This window comes from Haliotis rufescens, unplaced genomic scaffold (genome assembly GCF_023055435.1).
Source record: "Haliotis rufescens isolate VD_foot unplaced genomic scaffold, xgHalRufe1.0.p SCAF_7, whole genome shotgun sequence".
NCBI lineage: Eukaryota > Metazoa > Mollusca > Gastropoda > Lepetellida > Haliotidae > Haliotis > Haliotis rufescens.
In genome coordinates this window covers 39,012,724-39,038,108 of record NW_025964361.1, presented here as the reverse complement: position 1 = coordinate 39,038,108, position 25,385 = coordinate 39,012,724, and the positions used below count along the sequence as shown (strand labels likewise).

General features: G+C 39.0%; 1 protein-coding gene across 1 annotated transcript; it reads right to left on the bottom strand.

The window, feature by feature from the left end:
• Positions 1 to 4,732: 4,732 nt before the first annotated feature.
• Positions 4,733 to 25,147, bottom strand: LOC124144185 (PGAP2-interacting protein-like). The gene is made up of 15 exons (XM_046513464.2): positions 25,028 to 25,147; positions 18,746 to 19,058; positions 18,200 to 18,354; positions 17,584 to 17,770; positions 16,150 to 16,289; positions 14,878 to 15,111; positions 13,032 to 13,109; positions 12,509 to 12,588; positions 11,809 to 11,914; positions 10,327 to 10,462; positions 9,389 to 9,453; positions 7,715 to 7,856; positions 6,649 to 6,798; positions 5,836 to 5,991; positions 4,733 to 5,245 (listed from the first exon to the last, which is right to left on the bottom strand). Exons 1-15 carry the CDS (start codon positions 25,131 to 25,133, stop codon positions 5,164 to 5,166), a joined length of 2,130 nt encoding a protein of 709 aa, XP_046369420.2. The 5' UTR covers positions 25,134 to 25,147; the 3' UTR covers positions 4,733 to 5,163.
• Between the last annotated feature and the right edge of the window lie 238 nt (positions 25,148 to 25,385).

Sequence of the window (25,385 nt, the reverse complement as noted above, 5' to 3'; positions counted from 1 at the left end):
ACTGAATGTAGACACTGCATTGTTAATACACAAACAACATTATAGAGATTGGCAATTAGTATGAATATATTGTTTTATTTTATAAAAAATTGTAGTTGGTACAAATACTCTTGAATATGTATTTTAACTAATTTATAGGGTCCCCTGTGTCTGAATTGGGTTTTTTCTGCTTTGTAAAATTAAAAAAAGGCCAAAATAATATATATCTTTCATTGATCATATTAAAATATAATCATGGTAGTATTTGGCAACAAACAGCTACCATTCATATACATAAAATCCTTGTATACAACATGCACCATTTAACCCTTAAATATCAAAACAGATTTCAGTGATTTCCATTTCTTTTATTTTGAAGATTGTATCATGATATCTAGTTGATGACGTAATTTTACAGTGCCCGTTACTCTTACAATTTCTTGAGAACATTTCTCATTGCTCTCAGTTATGTATCTGACAAATACTTACATGTGTTGCTGTCAATATTCACAACATTGAGCCTACGGGCAACGTTGCATGAGACCTTCACATTTCGCGTAACGTATCGCCTCACAGTTTAACATAATGAAATGCATGCATATGATGTGGCCTGCTCGGCGATGCTACAACATAGATATAGGAACGTATACAAAATCTACTTAATTTTCATAATCATACATCAAGGGCAACACTTTCAGTACCGATTGCAAAACGTCAACAAAGCGACCTGGGAGGAACGATCAGCTGATTTCACCGCATCGCTTCGAACGCCTATCTAGTGGTTAACTATACAATATAATCAGTCGTGGTCATCCCTGATGTATAATTATATCAAGGAACATATATTTCCGGACATGGCAATAAATAAATAATTGTTTAGGCGAAAAGATATACTGTCCGCACACAAGTGTGACCGTTGCCGACAGAGGTGAAGGTTGTACTAGTTAACTGTCTATAGACGTCATAGTAACATGTAGTGCTCGTATCGCGCATACCACATGCGCCGTCAGTTTAAGGTTGGACCGTCCGGGTCAGCGCACCTAGCGGGTTAGTGAAGGGAAGATAAATTGAAAAAGATCGCCCATTCAGTGCAGTTATATGGAGTATTCACTATATCAACCTTAATTTCCGTATATATACGGGTAAATTTATAAAGTAATTATTTCGTTTTGAATGAAAATCGTCTGGGAACCGAGGTTTCCGTATATCTGAAGTCCGTATAAGCGGGGCATGACTGTACTAGACATAGAGCCACAAAACTATGTAGCTCACCTCAATTATTATTTTTTTTTTAAACAATTTGATGCCTCAGTCTTATTAAGGTGACTAACATCTACAGTGAGTTTCAGAAAAACTTGTGCAAACAATTCTAGGAAAAGAAAAACAACATAATCCAAAATGGTTGAGTGCAAATCATGGTGTCATGAAAAACTTGAATATTCTAATTGTCAATACTATTAGGGAGGGTGAGCTAAAGATATCTCCCATCAACATTCACACATGTAGCCAAGGATAACATGATGTAGGTAAGACTAACATGCATGAGATGCAAACACGTTTTAGCTTCATATCCATGTCTTTTGAATGTTCATGATCAAATACCAAACCTTTTGTACACTCATAATACCACATGTAAATGACTGAACTCTGATATTGTTTTTATGAAATTGAAACTAATAACATAACTAGTATGAGAATAAGCATGCAGAGGATATTCTAATACCAACCATGATCAGGTTGGCAAAGGAAGATACACAGTGGGTGGAATCATATCATTCTTGGTTCTGTTCCGTATACAAACAATATTAGCACTTATGTGCTAGGGGCTATATCGAGATTTATTGTATGTGTGGAGCACTGATTTCACACACAAGGGACATACATGAGTCTTAAATTAAGTGTGATACGTAAATTGAATGTAATAATTGCTTTATTATCCACATCTAATATATTCATTATATTTTGTCGAGTCGCACTTCACTCTGTAATGATGACCTGTGAAGAGCCAGGTTAGAATAGGTCTTCAGCAACACATGCTTGTAGTAAGAGGCAACTAACGGAATTGGGTGGTCAGGCTCGATGAATTGGTTGATGAATGTCACTGTATCCCAACTGGGGTTTTCAGGCTCGATGACTTGGTTGGTGCATGTCATCGTATCTCAACAGGGCACATCGATGCTCATAATGTCTGGATTGTCTGGTCCAGACTCAACAAGTATTTGTCACAGAGTGACGAAATATCCCCCGCCATATACACCATAGTACCAAATATGAAGACAATCCAGCGATTAGTTCTTGAGATGTTGTGGCAACACCGTTTTCCAACTCAAAAAAACAGATTTGCCTGCTGTGACCTTGAAAATGGGGTCAAGGTCACCAAATCTGACAGGTGTATGCGGTGTCTGTATATACACTATAGTTCCAAATATGAAGACAAGCCAGCGATTAGTTCTTGAGATATCGCGGCAACACCGTTTTCTAACTCCAAAAGCAGATTTGCCTGCTGTGACCTTGAAAATGGGGTCAAGGTCACCAAAACCGACTGGTGTCTGCGGTGTCTGTATATACACCATAGTTCCAAATATGAAGACAATCCAGTGTTTAGTTCTTGAGATATCGCGGCAACACCGTTTTCTAACTCTAAAAGCAGATTTGTCTTCTGTGACCTTGAAAATGGGATCAAGGTCACCAAAACCGACTGGTGTCTGCGGAGTCTGTATATACACCATAGTTCCAAATATGAAGACAATCCAGTGTTTAGTTCTTGAGATATCGCGGCAACACCGTTTTCCAACTCTAAAAGCAGATTTGTCTGCTGTGACCTTGAAAATGGGATCAAGGTCACCAAAACCGACTGGTGTCTGCGGAGTCTGTATATACACCATAGTTCCAAATATGAAGACAACCCAGTGTTTAGTTCTTGAGATATCGCGGCAACAAACAGGTGGGACGTACGGACGGACGTACGGACGGTCGTGAATACTATATCCCCCGCTTCGCGCTTTCGCGCGGCGGGGGATAATTATTTACAGACCGCCGTAATATAGCTGGAATATTGCTAAGTGCTAGCTAAATATCAAACAAACAAATCACACTGTTGAGGGTGTTTTTACGCTGTTTTTAGTAATATTCCAGCAAGATCATGGTTGGTGGGAGGCACCAGAAATGGGCTTCCCACATGAGGAGGGATTCGAACCAGGCCTTCTGCGTGACCAGCTAATACTTTAGCCACTGCCCCCACGGCATTGAGAAGGTAACAGTGTCGAAATGACCCAACATTAGCCTCAGCCTTATGTTGACCCTGACATACTGAATACAATGTTTATCAGAAGAGCAGTCATTATATCCCATGTATTACTGACCAAGGACATGTAGTACTTTGTGCCAATCAATGTCAAGACATGAATTATCAATACTTTGTAACAATACCTAATAAAAACTACTTTACAAACAAACAACACATATTTGAATTTTAGTTCTAAATATTTCCTGGTCACAGCAACAATTGAATTCTGCTTGTAAAATTCACTTAATATGCTTATTGTATCACAAATAGCTCAATAAAGTAAATGAAACAGTTACCATGGTTACTGGTAACTACATGTATTATGATTTCTCTGCAACGATGGTTATCACTTCACAGCAGATTGATGGGTTGTTCGGACAGCAGTACACAGGTATGTCTGGGAGATACTATCTAATATATCATTGTGCATTGTCTGCCTATGACTAATAAGAAACTAGTGCTAGGTGTAAATTTATTATAATATACTAAACTATGTTTGCTAGGAGATACTATCTTATACATCACTGTACACTGTCTATGACTAATAGGAAACTAGTGCTAAGTGTAAAATTATTATAATATACTAAACAACGTTTGCTAGGAGATACTATCTAGTATACCACTGTACACTGTCTATGACTAATAGGGAACTAGTGCTAGGTGTAAAATTATTCTAATACACTAGTCAACTTTTGCTAAGGAGATACCATCCGTTAGACCAGAGTGCACTATCTGCCTATGACTACTAGAGACTTAGTTCAGGGTAGGAGGTCCTTCTGGGTAGGATACAGGGCTTCAACAGGTCCTAATTTTTCCACTCTAGTACCCGGGAGGCGCTTGAGTACCCGATACTAAGACCCTTCTGATAATGCAATTATATTTATGAATAAGAGTTGATCATGTATGCTTATGTAGCCTCCTTTCTCTAGCGAATAAAGGCACATAATATATAAATAAAGCCTAAATAAAGTGTGTTAGATTTTCATTATCGTAACTTTCTAGGACATGTTGACCCATGTACCTGGTACAAGGCAATGAGACCCGTGAAGATTCCGGTGTAGAATAGGTCTTCAGCAACTCATGCTTGCCATCAATCTCATTAAAATCAGATCTTAGTTCTCGCTATTGCTAAACAAAGATCTGAGGACATCCCTTTAGGATGCACGTCAGAACGACCTTTCATCCAACCAATCACAGTGTCGCTTACCAGATCATGAAAGTGACTGTCGGAATGCGTTTTCTAAACATGCAACCACGAAATATTTAACACGGGGTATTCCGAGCGAGAGTTACGGGTTCTATTATTATATCCATACAATCTAGGCCATCTATAAGCCATTCCAGAATGTTCTTCTTACAGTTTTAATTTTTTTTAATCGAGAATACGTCCATATATGTTTCGAAGCGTAGTCGCCAGTTTCAAACTAGTGTTGTAAAGCTCGAGAAAGCTGCCCTTTGATTGGCTAATGTCGATTTCTTGTCAGTCATTTCTGGTCGGTCAAAATTCATGAAAGGTCGTTCTGACATGACCTGTAATGGGATGTCCTCAGATCTTTGTTTAGGGGTAGCGAAAACTAAGATCTGATTTTACTGAGATTGCTGGTACAAGGCAATGACAATACTATCAGTAGTTATCTATATATATACCAGCTCTCACTTGTAGCATAGATTGCTTGACTTAATAAATAAGATATAATTCTTTCATCTTTATACATCATGTGAAATGAACAAATTACTTGAATTAGAGTTATCTCTCCTTAGCATGTACTCGAGTCGACTCAAATTTTTCTGAAACTGACCCGGCCCCGAGTACTCGAGTACTTGTTGAAGCCCTAGCCTGATATACTTCAGGGTGAGAAATACTTCAGGGTGAGACAAACTTCAGGGTGAGACATACTTCAAGGCAGGAAATACTTGGGAGTACTCATGTGGAACCCATGGCCACTGAAATAGCCGTGACCTACATGGTAGGAGCCAAACCTGGAACAGAAGATACCATAATTGTGAGTGAGTGAGTGAGTGAGTGAGTGAGTGAGTGAGAGAGAGTGAATTGGGTTTTAATCAACAATATTATAACTATAAGTGACTGCCTGTAGCAATCCAGTTTTATCCCATCACATTAGTGGTCGATAGTGTGAGGGTAAGGTCACAAAGGATTCACTAACATTTGTCCCCATGAAGATGCCGGTCTTCAGCAACCCATGCTTGTCGCAAAAGGCGACTATGCTTGTTGCAAGAGGTGACTAACGGGATCGGGTGGTCAGGCGTGCTGACTTGGTTGATGCATGTCATCAGATCACAATTGCCTAGATCAATGGTCATTGTGCCAATTACTGGATTGTCTGGTCCAGACTTGATTATTGACAGAATATCATCATATAGCAGGAATATTGCTGAGTGGCGTCTGACATCAATGTTACATCATCTTTATATCAATGATAGGATATTGAGGAAAGATTCTATCTTGCAATTCTTAATGAGGAATATTCCAATTGGAACAATGAAATGTCCTTCACATGGCATACCACAAATTATAGATTTATATAATCTTTCTGTGAAAGAGTCCTTACTTGGAATTAAACCGTATTCTCTCTTCCACCTTTTTACCATCGCTGGACGTCTTGGCGTGGTCGGAATATTTTTGCGGATCGTCTGGGATGCGGAACCTTGCTACCTGGACTTCTGTATCACTCAGACCGCCATGTGTGATCCGAGCATATCCCAGTCTACAATCGCAAAATTACAAGTGATAATTATGCATTTGTGTTAACTCTTCATGGTTATTAATGCAGGATATTTACCATCCCCAAACACACTCGCGTGATAACCTCTATATACCTGATGTATTCCCACTGCCAGTCTTCATCTGTCACCTTATTAACCCTTTATACCTGATGTATTCACGCCATCAGTCCTCATCAGTTATCTTATTAACCCTTTATACATGATGTATTCACACCATCGGTCCTCATCGGTCACCTTATTAACCCTTTATACATGATGTATTCACGCCATCAGTTACCTCATTAACCCTTAATACATGATGTATTCACACTGCCGATCCTCATCAATCACCTTTTTAACCCTTTAAACATGATGTATTCACACCATCGATCCTCATTAGTAACCTTATTAACCCTTTATACATGATGTTTTCACACTGCCGGTCCTCATCAGTCATCTTATTAACCCTTTATACATGATGTATTCACACAATCAGTCCTTATCAGTCACCTTATTAACCCTTTATACATAATGTATTCACACCATCGGTCCTCATTAGTAACCTTATTAACCCTTTAGACATGACGTTTTCACACTGCCGGTCCTCATCAGTCATCTTATTAACCCTTTATACATGACGTATTCACACAATCAGTCACCTTATTAACCCTTTATACATGATGTATTCACACCACCGGTCCTGATCCGTCTCATCGATGTCCTTGACCTTCCCATGGTTGATCAGCTGGTAGTAATCGCGGCTCCCAGGCTGGGATGTCACATACCCCAGGAACACGGCAGGATTCTCACTGGTAAATATAACAATAAATTTTCATGAAACTCTGAGAAGAGCAAAACAGAAAATAGTTGTCGCCACTGCTCAACATCCTCAGCAGTTTTGCAGACCCCCACCCCACAAAATATGCTTCCTATTTCATCCGACCATAAAACTGAGGTACATAGGTCAGGTTTTTTTTTCTATATTTTCAAAGCAGTATTTGCGCAACAAATGTACATTAATGGCATAACCACTGACAAAACTAGGATGGTGATATAATATACGATGGAACTTAAGGAAATCAAGAAAAATGGTTTAGGGTCCAGTGCTCCAGACTAGAGTTGGTTGGGAAACCAGAAACACACATATTCTCCTCACACCCACCCAAAACTTTATCAACCAGTTTCACTTGACCATGATCAGATGTGAATGCTTCAGCAGCCATACTGAAGAAAAAATCTCAATACACCATTGAATTTATTGTGAGTGAGAGAATGAAGTTTAATGCCGCTCTTACCACTTTTCCACAAGGGATATGAAGAGCTTTAGAAGCCATTCTAAAGAACAAATCTCAATACGACACTGAGTTTATTGTGAGTGAGGGAATGACGTTTAATGCCGCTCTTAGCAATTTTCCGCAGGGATATGAAGAGTGGGCCTCACACACTTTGCTGATGTTGGGAATTGAACCAGGGTTGAGCCAACACTACATCTACTCAACTACCCAACCACACTTAGCCTCTGGGCCACATTGCCCCACCACAGAGACAGAAGGATCTATTCAATTTACATCCACTTTTTGAAATTAAGCGAACCAGAGTATTACAAAATTGTCCAAATCAGTATTACATATTTGACTGTGTATTTTGGATTTCATTTAGAACGCAAAATATTTTTGGAAACATTTTCTAAATTTTGTTGGATGAAATGAACAAATGAATACATACGCATTACGTAGTTCAGTTGATAGGAATCTAGCCTGAAGCTCTCTGTCCAGCACATCGCGGTCATTGCCCATGTGCGTCACGACGAAGTCTACAAGTTTACCGGTGTAGTTGACTGTGGCGGTGATGGCTGGTGCAAGCTCACCTAGAGAAAGAACAATCCCCCCAAAATATTATTGCAAAATTATTATTATATTCACTGGAATAGTACGGATGGACCGAATTTAGGGTCGGGGGTGAGTGACTATGCCACAGTGTGAAATATTACAGCTACACTACAGCAGTTGTCAATAAATGGGCCAGACAAACCAGTGAATGACAGTAGGAGTAGTGATCCAACACTCATCATCAGACACACAGAGACTCACAGACTGCCACCCTGATCCCAAGTAGAATCATCTCTTATGACAAGCCATGAGAAGATCCGGGCTACAATTCAGCAAGCCATGCTTGTTGCAAGTGGCAACTAACGGATTCAGGCAGTCAGCCTCGCTGACTTGGTTGATACATGTCATTGCATCCCAATTACGTAGATCAATGCTCATGATGTCAATCAGTGGACTGTCTGGTCCAGATTAGTTTATTTACAAATGTAGTTGGAATATTGTTTAGTACGGCACTAAACAACAATCAATCAATTAGTCCTATGACACGAATGAGGCACTGGGGATTTATTCTGATCCAGAATCTCCACAAGGGAGAGAATAACAGATCCCCAATAAAGGGAAGCATGTTATTGACATGTACCTCGAAGATAATGAAGGATTATCCGGAAATACAATACAATAAGATCATCAGACACTATCATTTCATTCAGTTAACTAACTGGTTCATATGACATATTTTATTTGAATGCTGCAGTAACTGTTAATCTGCGATATGGACATAGGCAGATCCAGAGGGGGTAGGGGGTCTGGCCCCCACCCCGCCCACCTTGAAAACCAAATGTAGTAGTATGGTTTAGGCAGTAGAATTGACCGAGAAAGGATTTTGATATTTTAGACCCCTCCCTTTCAAAAAAGCTGGATTCGCCCTTGATTCCTATGTTCCTTTATTTTTGTTCATCAGGATATGGAGTAGTGGTGTTCGCTTGTCACGTCAAGCCCTGGGTTCGGTTCCTCACATGGGTAAATCGTGTGAAGCCCATTTCTCGTGACCTTGCTGCAGTATTGTTGGAATATCGCTAATAGCTGGGAACTGACACCATCTGTATTCGTAGGAGATCACATGATACCACAAGACAAATAATGCAAACATCTAACCAATAGAACCCTTCTGTACTAGATATGAAAACTTGTTACCACTGGTTACCGGTACTCAACAGCTACATTTATTCTTTGAAAATTGGTTGTCAATTCCTAAAGCGTACCAAAATTGCTGCCAATTCTTTACTTATTGTATGAGAAGATCCGGGTTCGAATAGGTCTTCAGCAACCAAAGCTTGCCGTAAAAAGCGACTATGCCTGTCGTGATCATGCTCACCGTCTTGGCTGATGCATATCATCGTATCCTAATTGTGTTGATCGATGCTCATGATGTCAATCACAGGATTGTCTGGTCCAGACTCGATTATATACAGACTGCCACCATATGGCAGGAATGTTGCTGAGTGCGGCATTAAACAACAAACAAACAAACTTTTCGTATGAATATACAATAACTAGTGTCGACACTTACCGTGGGGGGATGGAAGCAGATGATGTGTCGACTTCACGATAGGATACTTCGACAGAATCAAATTCCTACAGACAAGAAAAAAAACCTTTTGATATACAAGATCAACTCAGACATGCACACTTTCAATCAATGAAATTAGAAATCTGTGGGGTCAATAAATTCATAATATCAATGACTGGTTATCTATTATATTATTTTCAGTCTGTGACAGTCAGTTTTTGGTTTAACACCATTTGAACAGTATTTCAGTTATATCACGGCGTGACGGCTTGATGTGGAAGGTAAGCCAACAAGAAATGAAGGTCCTAAATGATAACAACTTGGTGAAACCCAAGAACATTGGCATGGTGCAGACAAACCAAGAAGCTATCCTCAGATCTGGGATTTGAACCAAAGATCATAGGTTTCTGGCACCTTAAGGGAAGGTGCGTGCGTGCATGCGTGTACTATTCCGGAATAGTGTTTTTTGTCTGAGAATACACTGAACTGAAACTATACTGGCCTGGTCTAATGCTGGGTTTTATAGTGCTAGCCTACTAAGATACCAAGTCGCAGTTCAATGTTAATACACCACTCAGACACAGTATATGTCGCGTTATTGCACTTATATTGTGATGTGTATGCAAGTGCGTGCGTGCATATTTGTACTAGTCCGAGTTTATGTCGGTTTTATAGTGCTAGACCATTGACATACTATTCTGCATTCTGCCATTCAGACTCCGAGCCGACCAGTACATGATCTAGACCCTTAATGCAGGGTAACAAAAAATACTATCTTTAAATGTCTTTTGGTATGATGTGGCCGGTGATCGAACCCATGACCTTCCGTTCTCCGGGCCAATGCTCTACCAAGCAGGTGGGCAAATATTACAGGGTGTCATTCAAAGCTGTAAACTTTTGAACCAATGACATGGCTGCACATGAGGCAACATCCTCACCCCCACGTGTGGTCTTTAGTGGACACTCCGAAGTCAACATACATCCCCAGCCGCTCCCCTAGCCACATCCCCAGGTCATTGTTGCCTAGGAATGGCTTGGAGGCGTCACTTTCCAGCAGCGTGATGAAGTCAGCACCTGAAACATGCGGAATGTCGCACATATTTTCATGTGATCAAACCAGATGTGAAATCTATGATTGTATTAAGCAGACGTATCTATTATTTATAGGTTCTAATGGTCTAATCCAGACCTGTCAGAAATTTTCTTTGTTTTTCTGTTTTGTTTGTTTGTTTGTTGTTTAATGCCACACTAAGCAACATTCCAGCTCTATGATGGCCGCTGACAGGTCAGACAATCCAGTGATCAAAATAGTCATTGTTTGTTTGTTTGTTGTTTAATGACGCACTCAGCAATATTCCAGCTATATGACAATGTTCTGTAAATAATCAAGTCTTGACCAGACAATCCAGTGATTGACATCATGAGCATCAATCTACCCAATTGGGATACGATGACATGCATAAACCAAGTCAGCGGGCCCGAGCACCCGATCCCTTTAGTCACCTCTTACAGCAAGCATTCAAGCTCTATGATTACCAGACAATCCAGTGATCAATATAGTGAGCAACAATTCACGTCATCAGGGTACGACGACACGTTATCAACCAGTTCACCGCGACTGACCATCAATCCAAATCTTATGACCAGCACAGGTTGCTGGGGAATCCCCAAAGGCAAGTGAGTATTTTCTGATGTTTCAAGTATCCTTCAATAGTCAAAGTAAGTATTGAGTGAGTATGGTTTTACGCTTTTAGCAATATTCCAGCAATATCACATCAGGGTACCCATGTCGGGAATCAGACCTGGGTCTTCGGCGTGATGAGCGAACGCTTTAACTACTAGGCTACCCGACTGCCCTCAAAGAAAGTAAGTTTAGTGGTATAAAACTGGATTTTGTTGCTTGTTACGTTATTGTTTTGTTTATCTTTTTTGTTAGCATCAGTAATCAGTACTTTTATGATTATTGTAAATCTATGATGAAGCATGGTAGTCATGACAGTAGCATACCTGAGATCTGTTTGTGACAAGAAACTCGGGAAGCAAAATGGAGTGAGTGAGATTTTATGCAGCTTTTAGTATCTGCAGCTTTTAGTATCAGTGTCTTAAATAATTTGTACTCCCATAAAGCCAGAGGTGTTACCTGTTTTTTGGTTTGGCTTGTTGTTTTACGACGCACTCAGCAATATTCCAGCTATATGACGGCGGTCTGTAAATAATCGAGTTTGGACCGGATAATCCAGTGATTGACATCATGAGCATCGATCCACGCAATTGGGATCGATGACATGCATCAATCCAGTCAGCAAGCCTGACCACCCGATCCCGTTAGTTGCCTCTTAAGACAAGCATGTCGCCTTTTACTGCAAGCATGGGTTGCTGAAGACCTATTCTACCCTGGATCTTCACGGGTCAGGTGTTACCTGTGTCACTAAGTAACTGGGCCCCTCTCTCCAGGCTGGGCCAGCCCTTGTTATCATAGCCAAAGTGGTAGGTCCAGATGGCAGCAGTGAACTCATGCGGGGCGGTCTGCAGAACACACACACAGTAAGGTGGATTACAAGACACATGCAAATATTACAATCAAAACTTTCAAATTGTTTTTAAACATGGACAGGGTTTCAGATTAGTTCATTTTCTACGACAATGAGTGATTGTCATCCAAAATGTCCTAAAGATTTTTTTCCAATTTGGTAATGATTTAGCATGTTTATAAGAATATCCTATCAAAAGCTGACAAAATCATGTTTGTTTGTTTGTTTATTTGTTGTTTAACGCCGCACACAGCAATATTCCAGCTATATGATGGAGGTCTGTAAATAATCAAGTCTGGACCAGACAATTCAGTGATTGATATCATGAGCATCATTGCCAATTATCTCTATCAGTACATAAATGTATTGCCAACTTGATCCAAAATTTTAACATTGCAATAATATTTATAATTGTGTAAAACATGAATTCTGTCTAGATTAATCAATATTTGTTCAAAACTAGAACAATGGATGGGCATCAAACCATTGCATTACTTCTACAAAATGCAACTGTTAAGAGATGGGAATCAGGCATACAATAATGTAGAGTAGTTAGAGTTACCTCCCTTCAATAACAAGCCCTACTTACCTTAGGTGCATGGTCGTACTGACGAGGGGTGTATCTTGCACCCAAGCCCCCCAGGCCAGCCACGACTAGGAGAAATAACACTGAAATAAAGAAACACAAATTACTTTTAAACGTAGACACAAAAATTATCTTGTCTTTTGATATCACATTTTTAGCCTTGGAGTCTTAAACTTAACATATTTGGTATCAAAAGACGCAAGAGTGAGGTTCTATATATATTACACCAAATCATTCCACTAACTTTTGAGCGTCATGAGCGCAAAGTGATGTCATTCGATTGTGACATCATGGTAACCGATGACATCACAATGGTCTGTAAAGGATTGTGATGTAATTTCATTTTTATCTCAACCATTAACTCCTGTGGAAGACAGTTTGGGATGAAGAGGTATTGTATCAATGATATATTATATTATATCAAAATCATTTTCAGCTGATCAGCTAACTGTCATACAGTAAATAATTGTAAACAAATCTTTCTGTCAGATATTTGATCAAACATAAAGCGTCAATATGTTCTCACAAATGCTATGCGATGTAGATGGCATCTTCGTTTTGTTGATGGTGACAAAGGCAGCTCTGCTCTCCGTTATTTTACCACCTGAAACACAAGGAATCTATTATATATTCACATGGACACTGCAGCTGTTGGTTATGTGGGCCTTTATGAGTGGAAAATGAAACGGATGTTTTCTTCACGATTAACACTGATATGCTATTTGTGGAAACTGAGAGTATTTGGTTGTTTGGTTATGTTTGTTTGTTGTTAGACACAAAACTCAGCAATATTCACGACATACGATGGCTGCCTGTAAATAGTCAAGTCTGGACCAAGCAAACCAACAATTCATTTAAGTGTGATGATCCACGCCGTCAGGGTACGATGACACACAATCAACCAAATCACTGACCCAGACCACTCCATCCATTTTGTCAACTCTTACAACCAGCCTAATTTGCTGGGGACCTATTCTAACCTTGAATCCCCAGTAAGGAAATGTTATCTTAGGCAGGACCGCCTCCGTGGTCTTGTGGTAGAGCGTCCGCCCAGAGAGCGGAAGGTCCGGGGTTCGATCCCCGTCCACGGCATACCAAAAGACGTTAAAATATGGTACTTGTTGTTACCACACACGCATGTGACGTTAAACCCAATTTCACCTCACCTATCTCAGGCAGATTGAAGATTGTGACGGTAATCTGCCTGGATACAAAAGGAACTGTTGTTCGGCTTTGTTTCGCCATTTCCTATCGCAACAGTTACTGTACATTTATTACTTGATAAAGTCCTGTCACTTGTTTTCTGTCAAACATCACAGAAGGAACACAGGAATGGTTTCAAAAGTGAGTAAGTTGGGTTTAACACCGCTTTTAACAGTATTCCAGTTAAATCAGTGTGTCAGCTTAATGAGGGAGGAAAGACCGAAGTGATGCAGTTCTCAGACATTATGTATTGGAGAAAACACGCTTACGAGGTTTTGGTAGACAGAGCATGAGCAGAGGGAAAAACTGGTTTTTCCCCCACCCCCAGGGCATGCTCTGTCTACCAAAACCGAGGGAAAGTGTTTTTCCATACTTATAAACCGAAAAAAGAAACTTAAAACAACATTTATCAACATTTTTATGTTTTGAACATACTTTCCATGAACCTTAGGAAACGCTCGTAAAATATCTGTTGCTGGCGTACGGATCTTGAAAAGGACATTCTAAAAAACAGTGTGGCTTATCAACACCTCTGTAGCCTCGTGGTACACTCACTGGGCTACAGATATGAAGGTTGCGAGTTGGATCCTCGGGAATATAAAGAAAACATTTGTCATTTGATTTTACATTTCATTACATGTTACAATCTGAACTGAAGTTATATTAATAAAATACCCAGGACATCATATAAAATCCCTGGGATATTACAACACATTATATAGCAAATATGACTTGAATATCCTATAAAATCCCAGGGACATTACAACGTCCCTGTTTATGAGATTTAACCCGACTGGAAAGTAAAACCTCACAATATCTTTTAATGCCTATAGAAAGAAGTCTCTTACTTAATAGCGATCCCAATGAATAGGTTCATAAATCTTTCATGAAACCCACTAGCACGGGCATGGAGCTGACAAACCTAGAAACCTAATCGGGGCGAACCGGGATTCAAACCCACAAACAGAGGTTTTGCCTCCGTTGACTGGGCCACCCGTGCACCACTTCACATGCTTCCTTCTGAGAACTAAACCCAAGTCTTCAGTGTGGTGCTTGTCAACCCCATCTCCCACAACCAACATGATTATCAAGGGAAGTGGTCATACAAAAAAATTAAATGACAGTGGAAATAGTTATCTTACTGACATCTAAAAGGTCAAAAGACATACCTGAATACAGTCCAAACAGGATCATCACCATGACGATTCCTATCAGCCAATCAGTGTGCTCCCTTGTGTACACGCCCCCAGGGACAAAGTTGTAAGCTACTGTCCACACACCAAATAATACTTCGGCAACATACACCACCATGGCAAGAGTGAGGCTTGTTGCTGGGCAACCAGACATCTGGTCAAATAGTTTCGGCCAGACAGACATTACATACACTGCTAAAACCAGGCCACCTGAAAATAGCATAAACATGGACATGCTGGATACATACATGCATCACAATGTATATATCAGTTGGATTTAATTTATTTCAGGGAAGTGAGCAGGTTTTCCCCCCCAAAAAGAGGAAAAGTCCAGGGGGGGTCCAGAAAATGTTTAAACATTTGATTGCATCTTAAGCAATTTCGTGCAGTTTGGACAATATTCACACCAAGAAATGTAATAATTTTTCGGAGTGTTTTTTTAAAATCAATGATTATATTTTTATGCGGAAGATGATTTTTCCTGAGGACTACTGTTTTAAAAAACATGATTTTCTGCGTTTCTGCGGAGATTTCACATCCCTGATATTTTATATATTGCTGCAATGAGTATTTCAGGCATTTCATGTTAAAGTAGACACAATTAATGGATAACAACTTCTTTATTTACTGCAAAAGGTGATGTTTCGGTACAGATCATTGTCAAGCAAGCAAGCAGCCTTGCTTGACAACAGTATAAGGATCTATACCAAAACGTAGCCTTTTACAGTAAATAAAGAAGTTGTTTTCCTGAAATTGAGTCGATTTTGTCATTTGTCAACTTCTAAGTAATGCCTGTCAAACAATTGTATCATGGTGTTTCAATTCGATGAGAGTGAGTGAGTGAATGAGTATGGTTTTACGCTGTGTTTAGCAATATTCCATTGTACTCATGTTGGGAATCAAACCTGGGTCTTGGTCATTGTCATGGTTGCTGGAGGTAAGTGGGTCATGTACCTATTCAGCAGTCCGTCATAGGTCCCCAGACCTTGCCAAAATGGTCCAAAGCAATGAGTGTTTTGCATTTGAACAGCTAATGGGCAATTGATACACTAGTCAAATTTGCGAAAACATTAAAAAAACGTCTAAAATTGGACTGGAATTCTCTGAGTCCTTTTCAGTAATATTCATACAAAGTTTCAGCAGGTAAACTAAAATCAGTCAAATCACTCCACTCCCATCTACAGTGGAAACCACCCATGCCTGCAATATACATGTGTTAACAAGGACAAATCAAAATCCCTCTCTCACCTCCAAAACCCATCCACCTAGGCAGGAAGTACATGGCAAAGAAGCCGAGGAGGCCACACACCCACCACCAGGTTGTGTTGGAGACATGGTGGCACTGTGACATGTAGGCGCCGAACGCCAGACTCAGCAGTACAAGGCCCCTGTCAGAAGACAGAGAACAAGTCCATTATTTATAGAATCTAATCAATCATTAGCATGGGCATAAGGTAGGCTGAAAAACTTAGAAGATATGTACATGTTATTGAATACTTCAGAATTCAAACAAGTTTGACCATTGATTTTTCAAAGAATTTTTAATAAAAGGTTAAAGTTTATTTAAATGACTCTCCAAAAGAACAGAAATCAATGAAAAACATGTGGAAAAAATACCTTCGAAATTTCAATTTGCCACCAGCTGAGATTTTGATGTCAAAATTGACCTAGCAGATTCCGAATGAAAAGCCGAAAACTAAGATCGATGCTGCGTAATCAATGTGTAATTTGTTCAAAGATAAAACTCTCAATCAAACTTGAACTGTAAAGTTTTCAATCCATCTTAGAGATTACATTCACATAATGACAGTGATAGTCAGTGTTGCAAATTACAAAAATAATGAATATCTGGGTACACAGAACGCCATACCAACTAGAAATACAGACCATCATATCAGTGTACCAATATCAGACTACTTTCGAGTACTATCAGAATGTTAAGTTATTGAGGTGATATATTAATGTTTTGATTGAAATAATAATGAATACTAGAATTACATTTTAAGAAAATTGATATGTTTCAAGCTATATCACACTGCACGAGGTTATATATATATATATATATATATATATATATATATATATATATATATATAGTAAACTACATTTATAATGAACATGCTCAAGTTTAGTATGTTAAAATCCAAAAGTGATACACTTCTGCAAAATGTAAAAACTAATTTTCTCAATTTCTCACAGTGCCAAGTTCTCTTTATCTACAAAACAGCATGCACAATTTTTGGTTTTTAATGGTTCCTTTTACACATCTTGACAAAAAAGATGAAGAAAAGTTTCTACAAGACCATTCTATTTACCAAGGCACAAAAACCAGCGAGCAAATTTGAAATTCGAAAATGACATGTAAAACAGTGCTTATGATCCGGGGCAGAATTGGTCTTCAGCAACCCATGCTTTTCCTGTAAAAGGCGTCAAACAGGATCAGGTGGTCAGGCTGTCTGACTTGGTTGATGCATGTCATCATATCCCAATTGCGTGGATCTATGCTTATGATGTCAATCACTGGATTATCTGGTCCAGACTTGATTATTTACAGACCGCCATCATATAGCTGGAATATTGTTGAGTGCAGCCTAAAACAACAAACAAACAAACAAACAAACATATACAAATCAGTGCTACACTGGTGACCATGGTTACAGGAATTGGTTGCATTAAACTCACCCCCATGGATAAGGCATAGGGCCATGGTCAGGGTAACCTTTCACCACCCATCGGAGGATCAGTGACACCTCCCCAAAACAGGCATGTGTCACGTACAACAGACTGCCAAACCCAAGGGATGCTGGGATCCAATATGGCCGCTCTGCTTTGGATAGTTGTTTCGAGACATCTTCGATTCTGTCATCCCCTGAAAATAAGATAAAGAAACCAATCTTGCTTGATCATACCTTTAATTTACATCCCATTGTGTAGATTAGTCTGAGACACCAACGATATGCAGTTACATATGTGACTGGTAAGCTTCTAGCACATGGGTTTTATACTCCCCAGGAAGCTGAGAATAAACCATCAAGTGCCCATTGATCCATTGACCAGGTTAATAATACTGTAGCACCATGACCATTTATTTGGTGAATAGAATCTTGTGCATCAAAAAATACCTTAGTAATATTATTATTTGTCATAGGATGGTAAAAAATAGCACCATTATATAGCTATTGTACACTATCCCTGTCTGTGATCAATTTTCATCTTGACCATGTTGACTACCAGTATATATTTTATTCTATCCAAATATTGAGGACAGGTGATTTCATCAGGGGATGTTCATAATTACCTGACATGATCTGATCAAGAGCAGCAATGGTGCCAAGGGAGATAACTGCTGTGTTTGTCGAGTTTGACCACCAGGTGGGGACAAATGATGTCAGCCATATCCGACTGGACAGGAATGCAAACATCCCCAACATCAAACTCCAATAAAACTGGGACCTTAAATTATTTTAAAAAAATAAATCATTTGGAGAATAATTATAACCACCTACAAGTGGATGAATTACAAATTTTCAATCTCACCAGATTGACTTCTATCACACATATCTGCAGTGGTTGATGAATTATAAGAAGCAAAACACCCAAAATATTTAACATGTGTTTAATGAAGAGAGAGTTACATTATAACAAAGACATACGGGTGAGGTTTTTTAATACCCAATTTATATTTGAATTGTTATTTCGGTTGCCAATGTTTAAAACTCGAAAATTATGTTTATGTAATATTGTATAAAACGTTTATATCTCATGCTAATTAAGTCTTATGTCAACCAATCAGTGATAAGTTCAGTGACATCACACAAGACCCAGTGCATAATAACTAATATACCTGATCCTTGTACTTGGACTGAAGAGCAGAGCGGCCATGACGAGTGTCACTGTTCCAGATCCGACGGCTAGTGTCACTAACCGTGACAGTGTTGTTGGCATCTGAAAGGACACAAGACATCCAACACATACTAGCCGCAGCAGACCAAGGACCCATCGATTCTGTATCAGGCACAGGAAGCCGGGGAGGATGCAGAATATCGGACAGAACCACACAGCAGCAAAGGCTTCGTACCCCGATATCTCCAGCTCATTGAGAGGGTAGAACCAGATCATGGGAGCCAGTGCCTGGAACAAGCTCCAGAACACAAAGCCTGAAAACCCAAACAATATATACTTAGTCCTTGAAGAAATACCAGTGTACAAATAAAGGGGGAGTGGGGGAGGGGGAGATTTGTTGTTGCTATAGTATTGATACTAGGCTACCCGACCGCCCCACTTATCTTTAGAAAGCCTAGGATTAGTTATGACTATATCAACATGAACTGGGATAAAAAAAAATATTAAACATGATATACCTCTGAGCAAGTTCTTGGAAGCACAGAAGGGCAACCTAAACTACGCGACTACGCTTCGAAACATATTTTGACAAATTCTCGATTAAAAATTTGAAACCTGAACAAAAGAACATTCTGGAATGGCCAATAGATGGTCTAGATTGTATGGATTCAGTCGTTAACCCCGTAACTATCGTTCAGAATACCCTGTGTAAAAAAGTTTTCGAGGATGCATGATTAGAAATCACATTCCGACTGTCACTTTTTCTGATCTGGTAAGCGACGCTCTGATTGGTCTGATGAAATGTCGTTCTGACGTGACCCCTAATGGGATGTCCTCAGGTCTTTGTTTAGCTGCAGCGAGAATTAAGATCTGATTGAATGAGATTGAGCCCAATATGACATGTGATATATGACATATCAGCTGCTTTCTTGTGCCCCACTGCACACATGACAATGAGGGGATAAACCTGTGAAGGTCAGTATCTGGAGTTTTTTATACAGGAGTTTATCTAGGATTTAAAAAATTAATCAGTTTGTGCAAAAATGGGTACATTAAAATATGTGACATTGAATTTAATTCAACAACATAAAAGTATTAAAGCTGATATGTTTATCAGCGAAATATAAGCCTTTGCAAACCTAAAACATTAGTTTGTATGTTTGTTGTTTAATGCCACACTCAGCAATATTCCACCTATATGACGACAGTCTGTAAATAATAGAGTCTAGACCAGACAATCCAGTGATTGACATCATGAGCATCAATCCACACAATTGGGATACAATGACATGCATCAGCCAAGTCAGTGAGTCTGACCACCCAATCCCGTTAGTCATCACTTACAATAAGCATAGTTACATTTTAGGGCAAGCATGGGTTGCTGAAGATCTATTCTAACCCAGGTCTTCCTGGGACTTAAACATTAGTAATAATCATAATCACATGTAATAATAACCACAGCTGGGTGGAAAATTTGACTTTCCAAAAGGGGACTTTTGCTGTGGACCTGCATACAGGCTGAGTATCGGCCATTGAGAACACATAGATAAACCCTTGCTGAATTAACCCCAAGGCAGCATTATTACCCCTGGAGGGGATTGCCTAAAAGTCGGGCCCGGGCCGGGCCAGCGGGTAATACTAAAAATGGATTGCAGAATAATAAAACGAAATGTGCATATCTAGGCAGATCGCAAATGTCCACAAACGTATAGTTTTGCTCATTTAATTGAGTTTGAATCAAAATGCATCTTCAACAATGTAATAAACTGATAATTATGACTACATACCGTGAGTCCTCATAGAAAAGTCAGTGTCTTGACTGTGTGTTTTCTTTGATGAGAAAGTTTCTCACCAACCTTAGCGTGTAGGGTTGTGATGTCCAGGGCATGAAAGGACAGTGTTTTGACTACTCTTCTTTCATTAATTAACGTGTTGGGCATCCCTAATTAACCATTACTATTTCATATTAAACCAACAAAGGATGTTTTCTGGAAGTAGATATTCGCGAATGTCATAGTGCTGACACGACACGTGTTAAGAACTGTCCTAGCACTTCTAAAGTTCATAACATTCTTTATATCTAAAGACTAGTATTATATCTAATTATATACCACATTATTGTCTCATATTGTGGTAGTTAAAGAAAACACAGTGCTCAAAGTGAAGCCCTCACTCTACATTCTCAACATAGTCTCTATCAGAAGTGTTTGGCTTGTGTTGGGTCCGACTTGGCCCGGGCTGTCAAAATCAACTTTAAACACACAGATGTATCATCAAATGTGCTTACATCTGTAGCTTAGTATCTTATCTACCTATATACCACTTTATAGTGTCTCAGATCGCGGTATTTAAAGAAAACAAGGAGCTCAAAGTGAAGCTCCTGTGTGTCATCGGTTTAATTGTATGGTATACATTGTAGACAGACAGACAATAATTTATTAATGTCTCACTTCTGTACATACATAAAACAGCTTTGTACAAATAAACATTGATAGAATGTACAGAACCATTCAATAGAATTATGAGAGATTATTAACAGAATATCCCACTGCTAAGTATATGATAAATTGTTGAATTAACATTAGATAAGGTTGAGAATTAATTGTGTGTTTTTTTCAATACATCTTAGACTGGTGAATCGTCTGCTCGATGATAACCAGCCTAGTCATATTTTTACCCTGTTCCCCATTGTTGGAAAGTGTGTCGTCTGCTACCCCAGCTGGGGCCATCTGGTAACAATTAATCACAAGCTGTCAATAAACAATACATTATAATACATCAAGATGGCAGTTTCCATGTAACGATTAAGTATTTCTAAGCAACTTAAGATGCTTAAAGATATGTACAATATCTAGATATATGTATCTTTAATTTGCTTAGAAATACTTAATCTTTACATGAAAACTGTCATCTTGATGTATTATTCTGTTTTGTATATTGACAGCTGGTGATTGAGCCGTGATTGCTGCCAAGGGCGGTCACACGAGATACCGAGTTGAGCGCACCCTTGTGGCCTTATGTGATGTAACAATGAACGGTTTTCAATGCCTTTGTACAATGACAACATGTGACTATCGGACTCCAAAATTTCATATTTGTATCTATGATCATATTAAATTAAATATATCGACTTTATTAGGTTCAATAAATTTACTAACAAATCTACCTATTGCGCATTGAGCGATTATCTCCTTTAGCTGTATGCGCAGTATAGAGCTTTATCGTGTGTGACCTTGCAATGCTGTACATCGTATCTTATTCAAGCTGTATCACTGAGAGTGAGTTATTATCTCCCTTACCCGAATAGCTCTTTTGCGCACTACCTTTGCAATGTATCGTATGTTATTCAGGCAGCCAGCGAGAATGGTTCCTGGGAGGAATTAAGGTCAAGCATGTAACGCGCACTCAGTCGTTCTCCCTTCACACTGCTATTGCAAATTATTGTTCAACACGATTAAATACCAGGCTTCTATGAAGCATGACTTTGTTCAATAAACAACACATGTAAAACAACGGGTTTGATATCAGATATTTGTAATTAGTTGTCTTCACAATCACATGTATGGTGCTTGCTGTGCAGATATGAGCACAGTTTCAAGTAGTTCACTGTATGTAAAATATGATTCATACCGTTTCATACGGCGGTTTATGGTTCTGCATGGTTTACTGTATTGACAGTTGTTTTAACTTCCTGCAGAGATTATACACCCGTATAAGTTCTTTGCTTCTGGATACATTGGAAATCAATATGTTGGCCCTTAGTTTGCAATTATTCTCCTGAAAAATAATTCGGTTGCATGATATATTCACGATGTTTGGCTTGAACATAGTAACATTCTTCTAAACATACTTCAAATTTAAGCCGGAAGTAATCACAACACAAACCCAGTTAACCAAACAGAACCGTACACAAGAGTAGTGAGTGAGTGAGTTGGGCTTAACGCAGCTTTGAATAGTATAAATCAAGTTATATCACGGCGAGTCAGCTTGATGTAGAAGGAAAGCCCCAAGTGATGCAGGTATAAGACGTTCACCACTTAGGTGAAACCTGTGAGCACGGGTATAGTGCTGACAACATAATTGGGGCAAACCGGGATTCGAACACACTGTCATAGGTTTCTGGCATGCCCAAGGGACACCACTCTGCATAGCGAATTGCAGCGCATCAGGGCGACTTTGGCCAACCGTGCCCCCGTACACAACTGTAACAAACTATCATACAACAAAGATGTTGAAGATGAGATATGTATTGCGTAACATTCCATGAAGAAATAGTGGCAATATTACACTATCACAAACTAAAAAATATACAAAAACGAACACTTCTGAGAAAGATTTTCTTAAGAAAATACAGTAAAAGTGTTTGATTTTAATGGATCAGTTTTCTTTCAATGCGATGTACTGTGACATTATAAAGGGGTATATAGGTAGATATAATACTACTCTATAGATGTAAATGATGATACATCTGTGTTTAAAGTTGATTTTGACAGCCCGGGCCAAGTCGGACCGAACACTTGTGAGACTGTTGAGAGTATGGGGAGAAAAGGTCTACTTTAACCAACTTGTCTGCTTTAAATACGATGAACAGTGACATTATTAAGCGGTATTTACTTAGATATAGTACTGTCCTATAAATGTAAACGCTATGCCGACAGATGGAAATTTGTATCACGATAGCTATTCTTGATACGTTTCAAATCCTATTCCGTTTAACGATTGCCCTATTGCATGTTACCTAGATCAGCGACGCTTACACACAGCTCCACTTTCTGGTTTCCAAGCGATTAGCTCCGATTCACTTTATTATGGTGCACGTTCTTGGTTGATGATTGTTCATTAATGTCATGTGTGTGTGTTGCATCAATGATATGTAGGTATGGTCGCCGATAATGGAGTAATTAGCCAATTCAACTTTGGCCCAGCCCGACTTTTAGGCAATCCCCCCCTGGAGCTGAATAACATGAATGTGAACCATTTCTGTTTGGCACAGGCTACAACTGGACAGCCTTAGAAATTTGTTTTGTCTTATGACTAGTCCAGAGGACTAGTGTAAACCTTAGTCCTAAGAGTTTGTAGTTAGTCCTGCTTGAACAAGACAAATATATTTACTATGCTTAATTTTCTGTCAGTTTTATTCATTTGCAATTTTTAGCAAAATTGAAGCATTGACAACTGGTTCAGAATTATAGCCCTCAAATGCTTCTCGTTAATGAGGACTATCATCATTAGATTTTTACATTTTAGTTGTCTCAGGCTAAAGGACTATCATGAATTTTGACGGCTGGTTAGATGTTATGAAAAGACTATTGAGCTTTTTACATTACATCCTACATCTGCATCTGACAACTTATGTTTTCAAGAAAATGAAACGTTATTAATTATATTCTCTGACTCAGTGAATAGCCCTCCATAATATTCACTTTGTTCAGTAAAGTGTTAATAAACATGTATTAGGTGTGAGACGATACATAGGTCACGATACAATATGTATCGCAATACCCATATTAATGTCAAGCAGATGGAAACATTTGACTTTTCATATTTCAGAGCAGGTTCAAAAGGAAAAGCAAGCTGTAGACACATGTCCGAGCGGCTATTTGTATTATTGAACATGAAATGCTTATTACAACACAAGTGTATCGTCTTGTATTGATACAGAAACAAAAAGTATTGTGTATCTTATTGTCGCATCAAATCTCACGATGCACTGGTCTATCGTTTCACTCCTGACATATATCTTGATACATCTGACAGCATCTATATTCAAGAAAATATATACTAGTTAAACATGTTTAAATGATATTCATCCAACTCAAGTCAAGGATTATTTGGCAAGCTATAGGAATTGTCTTGGGCCCCATTTGGATTATATTTTTAATTGAATTTGTATAAATAAATATTTTTAAATACGATAACTTATTTCTGGAACTAAGGTAAGTCTAAACACTAAGTGACTAAGTGGACTTGTTGATACAGTGAATATTTATTTCATATTCAGTCAGTGTTGGTAAACAGTGGTATCGACTTGGATATCCCCAGAAAATTAAATTACCAATAACGTGATTCCATCATCTCTATCATTGTCTGCAGGAATCGTGCATAAAAAAAAAATTCAGATGCTGCAACTGACAACACTTTTCCATTGACTTTTAACAAGACAGAGTTATCTGCCTTCGCTGTTCACCTCGTCCGACTTCCTTGTTTCGGTGATGTTGCGTGTATAGGTGGTTCGTTATGTGAGCATGTCAGTGAGAAATGATTTCTATTCAAACAAACATACCGTTAATAGTGTCTCTGATAAGTGTCTTCGGGCTTGTTGTCTGCATATCCCCCATTTTGGCACGTTCGTCTTTGCCGCTGGTCTTTCGCCAACTTGCTTCCGCCATGCTGGCCACTATCGTAATGCGATGTACGTTGCAGAACCAGTCTAACTACGTGCGGGGCCCTGTTTGGGTTTGTTGATATAGTATTGACGTGCGTGAGAGAATGGGACTGACCGAGACTAGTCGTAATGTTTATATAGAACATAGCACACAATGTTATTTCCCCATACACTCCTCACTTCCTTAGCACTGGTAGCTCTATTTGCAACTATTCGTCCTTCGTGGAGGACGAGGTAGGACATGGTCTCACTGGAA

Excerpts from the sequence above, each read along its gene's own strand:
- LOC124144185 (XM_046513464.2), bottom strand. The coding sequence starts at position 25,133 with ATGGCGGAAGCAAGTTGGCGAAAGACCAGCGGCAAAGACGAACGTGCC. Across the intron at positions 19,059-25,027 it reads TATCAGAGACACTATTAACG|GCTTTGTGTTCTGGAGCTTG; the intron begins GTATGTTTGTTT and ends TTGGGTTTTCAG. Across the intron at positions 11,915-12,508 it reads AGTACGACCATGCACCTAAG|ACCGCCCCGCATGAGTTCAC; the intron begins GTAAGTAGGGCT and ends TGTGTTCTGCAG.